This window comes from Brachyhypopomus gauderio, chromosome 14, assembly GCF_052324685.1.
Source record: "Brachyhypopomus gauderio isolate BG-103 chromosome 14, BGAUD_0.2, whole genome shotgun sequence".
Taxonomy (NCBI): domain Eukaryota; kingdom Metazoa; phylum Chordata; class Actinopteri; order Gymnotiformes; family Hypopomidae; genus Brachyhypopomus; species Brachyhypopomus gauderio.
In genome coordinates, this window is record NC_135224.1 from 22,802,337 (window position 1) to 22,814,277 (window position 11,941).

The 11,941-nt window shown below is 42.6% G+C and overlaps 1 protein-coding gene across 1 annotated transcript in view; it reads left to right on the forward strand.

Moving 5' to 3' along the window:
• The window catches only part of LOC143474904 (macrophage mannose receptor 1-like), a 43,641-nt gene extending 31,740 nt beyond the window's left edge, over positions 1-11,901 (forward strand). The window contains exons 22-30 of the mRNA XM_076972566.1: positions 1,585-1,757; positions 2,524-2,626; positions 3,243-3,475; positions 3,816-3,981; positions 5,188-5,340; positions 9,578-9,694; positions 9,878-10,036; positions 10,244-10,276; positions 10,469-11,901. Coding sequence (XP_076828681.1) covers positions 1,585-1,757; positions 2,524-2,626; positions 3,243-3,475; positions 3,816-3,981; positions 5,188-5,340; positions 9,578-9,694; positions 9,878-10,036; positions 10,244-10,276; positions 10,469-10,704 — 1,373 coding nt within the window. The 3' untranslated portion in view covers positions 10,705-11,901. The remainder of the gene's footprint in view (positions 1-1,584; positions 1,758-2,523; positions 2,627-3,242; positions 3,476-3,815; positions 3,982-5,187; positions 5,341-9,577; positions 9,695-9,877; positions 10,037-10,243; positions 10,277-10,468) is intronic.
• The last annotated feature ends 40 nt before the right edge of the window (positions 11,902-11,941 follow it).

Here is an 11,941-nt window from a genome sequence, read left to right on the forward strand (position 1 = left end):
CCTACGGGCAGCGGGGACAGGAACAGGCACGAACTGCCTACAGGCAGCGGGGACAGGAACAGGCACGAACTGCCTACGGGCAGCGGGGACAGGAACCTGAGGTGAGGAGATGCACTCGGGGGCGGAGCCGCCAAGCCGACGTCCTCAAGGGGCGGAGCCGCCAAGCCGACGTCCTCGGGGGGCGGAGCTGCCAAGCCGACGTCCTCGGGGGGCGGAGCCGCCAAGCCGACGTCCTCGGGGGGCGGAGCCACCAAGCCGACGTCCTCGGGGGGTGGAGCCGCCATGTTGACATCCTCGGGGGGCGTGTACGCCAAGCCGACGTCCTCGGGGGGCGGAGCCACCAAGCCGACGTCCTCGGGGGGCGTGTACGCCAAGCCGACGTCCTCGGGGGGCGGAGCCACCATACTGACGTCATCGGGGGGCGTGTCCGCCAAGCCGACGTCGCTTGTACTCCCCCCCAAAAAATACATGGGGGTGTCGTGTGGAGTAGCCGGCGGGATCAGCGGGGTTAGGTCCTCCTCCTCAGGGTCCGGGTTGAGCCTGGAAGAACACGCAGACACACACGCCCCTCGGTGGCTCTCTCTGCGATGGCTCCGTCTCCTCTGAGGCGTCGGGAGCTTGCAGCAGCCATTGAGAGCCGACCGAGGGGTAAGCCAAAGCTCGTCTGTGCATTCCCTCCGTCTGCCCGCTGCTTGTACCACAGGTTGCTCACCCCTGTGGCGTTCGTCAAGCAGGGCAGACTCACAGCGCTCAAAAGGAGTCTCGCCGCGAAAGCCAGTTGTGAGAGACTGCGCTTTCTTCGGTGAGACTTCCTTGTTCCCACAGCGCCAGGGGTATTCCTGTCTCCGGCTCGTTCGCGCTGTAACACATGAGAGTTAAACTGCACGGAAGCAGCCAACAACTCGTTACAGCGACTAAACTCACCGGAGTCTCGCTCTCTCGCTGTGTCCTGGACAGATCCGTGATTATGTAACGTGGCACGCGCCACGGAGCGAGGAGACGGACACAATCGCTGAGATGAGCGAGATTTATTACGGGGAATACCATAACCAGGGTCGATAAAACAGGCATGGGTCACAACGGGCAGGCAGTCCAGACATGAAATACGAACAGACATAATCGGTACTAAACACGACGGGGAAACACAGAACAGGCAGGAATACTGGCAGCGGAAACAATACTCACAACGAACAGGTTGGAACAAAGCACAAGGCACAAAGTAGACAAAATCACGGATACTGGACTGGGGAAATACTGGGACTTTATACATAGAGACTAACTAGGCACAGGTGATGGCAATGACACTGGGGCGTGGCAACAAACAAGGAATAAACGCGACAAACGAGCAGGGCGGGACAAACAGGCAGGGAACACGGACATGAGGGAACCCAGAGTGACAGCTACGAGAGGGGGCGTTGCCCTATGTGACAACTTGATTTATACTGCAGTCCCATATTCCCCTGCTCTCCCATCACATGCAGACAGATACCCCCCCCCCCCAAGTTGGCCCAAACACTTTTTCTCGACAACAAACTGCAAAAAGATTGGACACCCCTGACTTAAACGAAATATGCATCTTTACAGCATTCCTCACTGCCATGATGCTCACTACACACGATGACGTGTGGATTGGCTTGAATGATGTCAACTGGGAGATGCGCTTCTTGTGGACGGATGGCAAAAGTGTCCGGTTCACCAACTGGGCCAGAGGTCATCCAGTGTCAATCCCATATGGCCGCAGATCATATGGATCAGATGCAAGTACCCTTTTCTTATTATAAACTCTTAACTCTAAACATTTGCACATACTTATACATACTTATCCATACTTATACATACTTATCAGCTGTTTGCCTGATTAGTAAAACAATAAATAAACATTTAGAAAAAAAGCATAGTAACATTTGCAAGTATTTAAAAGCAAATACATTCACTACTGAATGATGACATAGGGGCCAAGGTATAATGATAGACATCACCAGAGAAGCCGTGGTTCATGACAGTGAGAGGGCACCTGGACAAGAGGCGTGGCATGGCAAAAGAGGCGTGGCATGGCAAAAGAGGCGTGGCATGGCAAAAGAGGCGTGACAATGTGGTCATATTGGATGAACCACTGAGATGTCACGTGCTGTTCTGTCTGCTGGCTGAATGGGAATGGACTCAAGAGTTAGTGAGGAAGTTAACCTTGAAATATAAAATATCAAACAAACACATAAAGGCAGCATGAACAAAATTGAAAGCAAACTCAAAATTCAAATCATTTTTGTTTGCTATAGAGTGTGACAGGCAATTCTCAAAAATTCCAAGAAACATTTATACCCAGAGTACCTTATAAGGACACAACAACATGGCCCAACTACAGAATCACAGTACATCTTCAGTGATCTATACTATATACAAAGAACAGTATATTTAATTACAACATTAAATAATTATGCTGGATCCCAGAAATAATTATGTAAATAGTTCTAACATTATAATGTATCCATTGACAGTAGATTCTGTTATCATCATTACCTGTAGTTTGACTGTGTCATTATGGTGAGGGAGAGCACAAAGATCACTGGCAAGTGGAAAGTTGAAGATTGCAGCGAAAAGCGAGGTTTCATCTGCAAGAGGAACATTGGTGAGTAGTTTTAATTATAGTCAGCAGTGACTTGCAGTATTTTAATTAAATATTGTGTTTTTTTGTAATTATATGTAATTTGTAGATATGATGTAATGTGTTATTACATTTTTTAATTATTTGAACAGAACATTTGGACTCTGAATATATCCTGTTACCCCTGAACATTATCTAGTGAAAATGGTGAAAGCCAGCTTCCAGTCTATAGCTACAGTAGCCACTTGATTCAGTTCATTTTGTACAGTATATACAGTGTTTGAATTACATGTCTGTTATTTGTAACAAGTACAATAATGGGCAGCTTGATATTTTGATGTAATAACATTAGCTTGTAAAAATGTGCTGGGAGTTACAGTATTTAGCCAACATTTGCCCACATTATGGTCAGCAGAATATTTACAAATTATCAGTTGTAATATGGGGCATACATATTTTGAACACATTTATTTTCATGCATTTGATGATCTTTGTCATTTGCATCAAGATGGATTTTATTTATGTGCATCTTAGCTGATGTCTAAGATTTATCAGTTCTTACGGCCGTGACTCTAGAAATGTGAGTAGTCGAATATCACTAACCCCCCCCACCCCCATATCTGCTGCATGTCCGCCTCAGACTCTCAGATACAAGTTCCAGTGACAACAGCATCACCGCTGACATATTTCGCACTGGGGAACAACTCGTACAAGGTGCAGATGGAGAAGATGAGCTGGGACGAGGCCAGGAGACAGTGCAGGGCGGATGATACTGACTTGGCCAGTGTGCTGGACTCCATCACCCAGGCTTTTGCAATTCTCAGGATTGACAGATTCAAACAGCCTACGTGGATTGGCCTCAACAGTATCCTGGTAAGCAAGTTAGTCTGCTCTTCAGTGATAGAGCAGCTCAGAATGGCCAGGGCCCATGATGTTGAGGGCACTGATCTCCACAGAGGTCAGTGGTTACTACATTACACAAAGAGTGTGTGTGTGTGTGTGTGTAACTGAGAAAAAACTCATGTACACAACCCCAAAAGAAAAACAAGGGAATTTTAGACCAAACATGTACAAGCACACACATACTGTATGACATGCAAACATACACATGGTCAGGGTCATATATGATGCCACGTACATGTATACTAGCACACACACACACACACACACAGACAAATACACACTCCAACTGTGCATGTGCTGGTGTTTGCAGACAGAGGGACAGTACCGCTGGATAGACAACTGGATGCTGAGCTATGTTAACTGGGGTAAGGGAGAGCCAAGTCAGAACAAGGCCTGTGTGTACATCGACACGGATGGATACTGGAAAACGGCAAACTGCAACAACACCTACTACTCTCTCTGCAAGAGTTCCCCAGGTAGCCCAACTGACATGGTGCTATTGATATTAATAATGTGTAATAGAACACCACACCACAAAAATGCCACCTGAATCAGTCTAATGATAAACGTCCTGGTAAGAGGCCAGACTGGATTGGATTATTTTTTTCCCCTCTAACAATGCTTTCTCACATGCAGCTAATCAACATAATTCTGGACATGTACCCATTTAGTTAAATCACAAATGTATCTGTTTGAAGAGAAACTGCAACTGTAATAGTAAGAGTACACAAATAAGATGACTTGCTTGAATACCCCGGAGTACCACAGCCTTTTTCAAACCTAAAATGCAAGAGAAATGCAAACCTAGGTGTTACAGAAGAAGAAACAGTCTGGGCAGAGATACAATTTAGTACTGAAGTCATCAATATATATATGACGAGATTGGTGAAACATCAAACGTTTAATGTGACAAAAAACACATTTAAGCTCCGTGCGGAGGGCAAGCAAAAAAGACAACTCTCGCACAGGCACAAAACTGTAGGAACATTATATCAATACACCATATGCAGACGAATGCAGATAAAGATAAGGGTTTTAATAAGAATTGTCGTCAGCAGAATAAGGGTCAATACCAGAGAGGGCAAGCCTCTATAAACACAATCCAAATCAAAGTGCTGAAACAGTCCGCATAAAAAAATATACAAAAAAACAATAAGAAAACACTCAGAGAACAACAAAGGCACAATTTAGAAGATGCTTGGTATACCTTTCCAAAAGGTAGGCAAAACTTTGCAAGAGTATGTGGTATGTGGTGATTATAATTATGTATGATATACTATGTATGTACATGTTTGACATATATGTATGATATACACTCACCTGCCACTTTATCCTAATTATTAATATAATGTATATATAATATATTATATATAATAATTAGGACAGGAGTATCTAATGAAGTTGAAGTGGACTGTGGCATTCAGGCAAGTGAAGTCCTCTGGGTCTTCACTGGGTCTGGCATCCTGTGGTGATTTTGAGTTTTCTCTGGGTCTTCACTGGGTCTGGCATCCAGTGGTGATTTTGAGTTTTTCTGTGTGTTTGACTCTGTTTTCTGTCATGTGTGATTTAAAACCTGAGAAAGTAAACAGACAAACTGTAGAAGGTTAAAATCAGTTATGACTTGCTAACACCTTTGTTCAGTTTATGTCACAGAACTAGCTTCTTTTGTTCTTTGTCTACAGATGTTGCCCCCACCGAGCCTCCTCAGCACCCTGGAAACTGCCCGGAACCAAAGCGACACAAGACTTGGATTCCGTTCAGAGGACACTGCTATGCGTTCATGGCCTCCAAGAGGGAGAACTGGGCACATGCAACAGTAGAGTGTATCAGAATGGGTAGGCCCATCTCTGTTATTCAAAAAGAGACTGCAAAATGAGGTTCAGTGGGGAAACACAATGAATCATCATTAGAGAAGTTTATAAACCAGTAGGCAGACACATCATAGGATTCTCAATGTCCAGTGCTTGCCATTGGAAAGTTATTATTTGCATTCAAATGCTCTGCTGCTATTAACATGGCAAAGCATTTTCCCCACATATATCTGTTGGTCACAATTTACCCTATTGTTTTGAACAGATAGAAATATTTCTAATTAGTTATTAGTTTTGTTATAATACATTTAGACTTCAACTACAAGCTTGACTACTTTTGCAAGGAAGGAACAGGAGGCGAGGTTGGTAGTGGCACATCTGTATTCTTCATAATAACTCGGGCGAACTAAGGAGAACAAAATGAACAAGGCACTAGAATCGTTTAACAAATCAGTGTGTGCGGTAGGCACAGTAACAGTCTTTAACAGCTTGGAATGGCATGTCCAGTAGCACTGTTGAATAACAACTGGGTTTATTGTGCAGGACAGGTGGACTGTACCTGTGGGTTTATATAGGCAGGCAGGCAGAGGAGAGGCAGGCAGAGGAAGGCAGAGGAGAACATAAATAAAGAACAGGTACAGGTGGATGAATCACAATATGGGTCAAGGATTTGCTGAGTCTGTGTGCAGGGGTGAGTTGGCATCTCCCTTCACTCCCAGTCATAAGCCAACTCCGCAATTGTGTCCTACCTACCAAAACCCTGTGGTGGCTCACCTGGTTAAGCCAGCCATCACATCACAAAGGATGTTACAAACTTTCAAACAGCACTGAATATATATATTAGGGGTGGTCATAGATAAATTTTTTAATCTAGATTAATCTCACTGAAATCCTGAAATTAATCTAGATTAATGCGTGCTACCCAAGTAATGACTAAAAGTCAGTCTTTGAGATAGGGTTTCTTAATACAGAGGGTGCATTAGACCAGGGGCTCATCTCCTGTTTCCAAAATGCATCAATGACTGCTTGAGGAAGCTGTTCTACTTTGATACTTGAAGAAAAAAAACATGCTCAATAAAATGTACTCATGTTTAACGATTTATTCAGTTAAACATGAAAATAGTACTGTAAGCCTATATACTTTAAGAGGGCATATTCAGTCAAACATGAATTTGTAAGCCTACATACTGTGCATTAAAAGGGGTTGATATTTAAAAAATAGGGGTTGATGTTTATTCAGCTAAATATGAGATTTGAAATGTAAGCCAACATTTAGTACATTTAACCTGTTTTCAGCGGTGGCGACTCTTCCCCTGGGCTGCATCAGTGCTTGACCCAGCACCAGCAGCATTAGCAAACGGGTGCTTCGCGTTTAAATGGTACTTCAGACTGCTAGAACTCCTACAATAAACTAATTCCGCGTTGCATAAGCTGCAAACAACTTTAGTCTTGTCAATGTCTCCATTAGGAAGCTTCTTAAAAATGAATTTTCCATGAAGCAAACTTGGCGGCTTCGTTGCTGCATCCATGTAAACACACGAACGATTTGTTGTGGTAGTCTTTGTAATTCACAGGTTTGAAAACTCGTTCCCGCCCCCTACTGTGCAATTTGGTTAGGAATACACCCAAGCTAAACTATCAAGGTGAAAGTCATCATAGTTTGCTTACCTATTTTGACCCAGTTCCCAACCCAACTTTAAGAATAGATTAACGGCGAACATTTTATATCGCCCGATAAGAGTATCACATTATCGAACGCCGTTAACACCGATAACGGCCCACCGCTAATATATATATATATTAAAATTAATTTATTCTGACCAGTCAAAATCTGTTACAGGAGAAAACAAACCAAATGGACAACTAAATACTAAACTAAATCAAAAACTAAATGTGATCAACCTGTGTTTGGTGATAACCAAGACATTCTTGCACTTCCATATTTGGTCCACACTCACCACAACCACACAACTAGTTATTGAGCTGCCACTGTGATCAATGATTCTCAATGAAGCATAGGTACAGCTTCTTCTGATTTTCTGTCTATTTCATGATCCCCCTCAGGTTCTCAATGTGATCATGATCCCTCTACCCTTATGGATCAGGACGTTAACCAAGCACTTCTGCATGATCTTTAGAATCATCTTCGTGTCGGGGATTAGAGTAATCCTTCTCTAGTTGGCAGTTTGTGGCATTGCATTTCTTCGGCAGTAGGATGATGTCTGATATTTTCCAGTCCATGTGCAGATTCTCCAAATCTTCTGGCACAGTGCAGACAGCGTGGCTCCTGGGATTGGTTTGAGGAACTCCCTGGGGATTCTATCAATGCCAGGTGCTTTGTTGTTTGGTATCTGCCTCACTGCCCACTCCAGTTATCTTTCAAACACGTCTTGGTTCCAATCCCTTTTGACTCCCAAGTTTTTCTGGGTGGCTAGTGATGGCATTGGTGTAATTCCCTGTGTGTATTTTTTCCATCTCTTCTTGATGTCCTGGTTGTCACTGATTGCATTCCTGTCACAGTCCTGGACGGTTGCTTGGTGTGGTTTCTACACCTGTTTTTGGTGGTACATAATTTTATGGTATGGCTCTTATGGGCCTCTTTAAGGCTTGTGCACACTTCTTTGAGGCTTGAGTTGTCTTGCCTTGTTAGCCTCTCTCCTACATCTTCAATGTTTGAAGTTAGCCAGTTCCCACCACATACTGGCTTCTTGTGTAGCATTTTCAGTGATGGTTCCCTTGATCTTTGCCCACAGTTAATTTGGATACACCCTACTTCCTGTCTGAGCAAGTCAAGCCTGTTTCTCATTTTGATTACATATTGTGCAGGGACCTTGTTGACAAATCTCCTCTGTACGATTGAATAATTGACACTGCATAATGTGACGCTAATTTGGTTATAAGGAGATGGTAATCAGACCCACATTCAGCACCTAGTGCACCAAGAATTGATCGCTTCCATTTTTGCTGGCAGAGAATGTAATCAGTCTGGCTGGGATGCCACTCATTTGGGGATGCATATGCGTATTAACATTGCTTCAGCTCCTTGAAGAAAGTATTTGTCATTTAATTCTTGGTCTCTTGGCCAAACTGCACAAGTTGGGCCTCAGCAACATTGCCCACCCCCAGACCATGTCTGCTGACCACTCATGCAACCTCTCCATCTCTGATATTGCCATTGAAATCGTGTTGTAGATTATGTATTTTCTTGTGGTCCTGCTTAGAGGGCTCTGGACCTTAGTTTACTGCTGAAATACATATACTGTTGGAGCATAACTTTGGATGATGATCATGTTCAGAGGGTTCCTGCTAATGTCAACAGACATAATCTATGGTCTACTGGGGGCTCAGTATGCACCTTGCTATTGCTGGTCACATTGGCAAACCCTCCCATGTTTCCATCTTGTTGACAATTATCTTTATTACTTTATGACACAGTGTCCTATGTGGGGTTGCTAGTAAGGTGTTCCAATTAACCATCACAGGGTGCAGTCAAGCACACGAAAAGAAAGATCCAAGTCAAATATTTGTAATAGTGATAAAGACATTCCTTCCACCACTGCAAAACTCAAAAGAATGCTGGAGTCGAGAAGCACTGCAGACCTACACTGTGCCAAGGACCAAAAACAGGAAAATTCTAGAATGTTCAGTTCTTCCAAAGCCCATGTCTCGTCCACAGTTTAAAAACTTTTGCAAGCTTGATAGAAGTAGTTTGTTTAATCTGGTGCCGCAGTAACGTCGATCAATTGGTTTTTAGATTCAACAGTTACTTTGGCTAGTTAATTCAGAAGTACGAGTTACTTGGGCTAGTTAATTAAGAAGTACGACTTTTGTGTGCTCTTAATCGTCCAAATGTTCGAATTCTCTGAATGGCGAAAACCAGAGAGAGATGGAGGGTCCTCTCTTAAAAAGTCTGACCTCATAAAAATATTTTAACACCTTGATAAGCAAGGCTGCTTTAGACATACCCTATTTCTTTAATTGAAGCAAGCTTGTTTTGTGTTGCTGGTGGTGCTGCCACCTACTGGTTTGGCATGGTACCTACACAGATGTACTGCTTGATTCTACTTTCAGTGGATGAAAGCAGTTGGTGAATAAAAACAGCAGCTTTAAGTTTATTCATTTTCTCTTTTCCATTAACACAGACACATTTCAATGTCATGCATAAAGACATGAAAACAGTGAACATCAACATCAAAATCATACTATTTGCTGACACATTGGTGCTAAATATTACACAATAATGATCTTCCTCTGGTCACAGGTGCATCACTAGTGAGTGTGGAGGACGGGTTGGAATCCCAGTTCATCCACAAGAATCTGGAGATTCTCCAGGATGAGTCCCAGTCTTTCTGGATCGGCCTGCACCGCAGCCATGAAGGTCTGCAGCCCCACTCAAAACTTCACCTGGATATGGAACATCACTGTCCTTAGCCAGTGCACATGGTTTCAAAATATAAAAATGTTGTATATTTATCTCTCTGTGTGTGTGTGTGTGTGTGTGTGTGTGTGTGTGTGTGTGTGTGTGTGTGTGTGTGTGTGTGTGTGTGTGTGTGTGTATCAGGCAATTGGATGTGGATTGATAATACAGTGGTGGACTACACTAACTGGGAAACACGGATGTCACTTAGTGGCGACTGCGTGAATGTTAAAGCAGACAGTGGCTTATGGTTTATTTCCTCATGCAGTAACTATAGGTCCTTCATCTGCAAAACTGCCAAAGGTCAGTCACACACACAGAAACACCCACACACACTCAAGAAGGATTCACCAGTTTGAAGCTGTTATACATAGTCCTTACTTTTATGACTTGAGATTGTGTAGCATAATGAGGTATACTAAACAAGCCCTTTATCCTCGATCTGACCTTTTACCTTGATCTTGGCTACTGTGGTCTTTGATCTCACTGTAAGTGCCTATGTCTTTTCAGTTATTCCACCAACAGAGAAGCAGCCAGATCCAGGTATGTACAGGAATAGTTACTCATCCTCTGTATAAAAAAAAACTAAACTGAATAATCCAGATGAAAAAAACATATAACAAAGTAGGAATCCATGACCCTCTCAAAGCTAGTGTGTGCTGATCCATTAAGAACATCTAGTTGTGTTCCCTGATCACTGATGTCCTCCTCATAACAGTCTTCTCTGCTCTGCAGTGCCTCAGGTGGATGAACCCCCTCATGGATACCTTGGCATCACTATAGCAGTTGTCCTGGTGATAATTGCTGTGACAGGGCTGGCAGCCTTCCTGTTTTATAAAAGAGCGTCCATGCCCATGATTGGAGAGTGTACATTTGACAACACACTCTACATCAACAACCCTGGACGATCTATTACTACAGTGGACACCAAAGGACTGGTTGCGAACATTGAACAAAATGAGAATGCATAACACACACACATACGCATGCACGCACGCACACACAAACGAGCTCCTGGGTTGTAGAGAAGTTTGTTCAACTATACCAAACACAGTGGCCACTAAATACAAAGAGATGAACTTGCCCCTATCATGTATTGAGAAATTTGTATTCTGGAAAAAAAAGTATAAATTGACAGTTAACACAGAAATTAAACTGTATAACAGTGTACTTATACTGGCTTCTACAAAGCTGTTCCTGTTCTTGTTCTTGTTGTTGGCCATTTTAATTTTTATTGTAAATAAACTGAAAACCTAAAGGGGCTATAAATGAAAGACATGGATTGTTTTATAAAAATTGCATTTTCGTTTTTAAGGGTGAAAACTATCAATCCCTGGAGTACAAACTGTACATGGTTTGATAGTGTTCACACCTTAAAAACTGATTATTTTAAACTCAGTAAACATAAACTACAAAACATATGAAGATTTTCTTTCTATGTCTTTCTACTGCCCCTTTGATCCTGCATCCACATTGCTAAAATGAAGCTGATGTTGCCATAGTAAGCACTGACTTAGGAAACTGACGCAATCCTCTAAAAGTGGCGCAAACATATTTGCTCATGAGAGGGTTTTACCGATGTTCTGAATTCCTAAACAAGAGGGAATTTTTTTTCTTCAGCTACAGGGAACACTGAAAGAATGTGAGGTTGGTAATTTCATAATTGGGCTAAATTTTAGACAGAGTTTATGTTTAAAGTCCTGTATGTTACTCTGGGGGAAGGAGGCTCTGTTTGATTTTGAAAACCTGTGGGATTTATATTGCTGGACAGTTTTTTTGGACAAAATTTGAAGTAATTAGGTTGACTATTAGTGCAGTGGAATGTGTCGTGACTGAAATATGCTGTGTCTGTGGATGTGTGTTTGTTTTGGGCTTGTTTTGGTAGTAGTGAGAAGTGAGAAAAGTATTTTCTTTAAGCGTGTGCAAAAAAGCTTCAGTTCCATGTTCATAACAAAACAAGTTAACTAGCTCAGTACAAAGCATTTCGCTCAACTTTTTTCTCTCATCCTCTATCGCTCTAGCAGATGTGCAGGGAATGTGGTGTGATTTGATATGGAGTACGATGAGAAACTAAAGGCTCAAGAACAGGGGAGCTGATTAGTGTTGGAGGAGCTGCCTCTGTAAAAAGAAAAGACCATTAATAAAAAATAAAAAAAAACCCAAAATTATCCCCTCCTCTCATCCTGTCTCTCATTTCTCTTTGTCTCT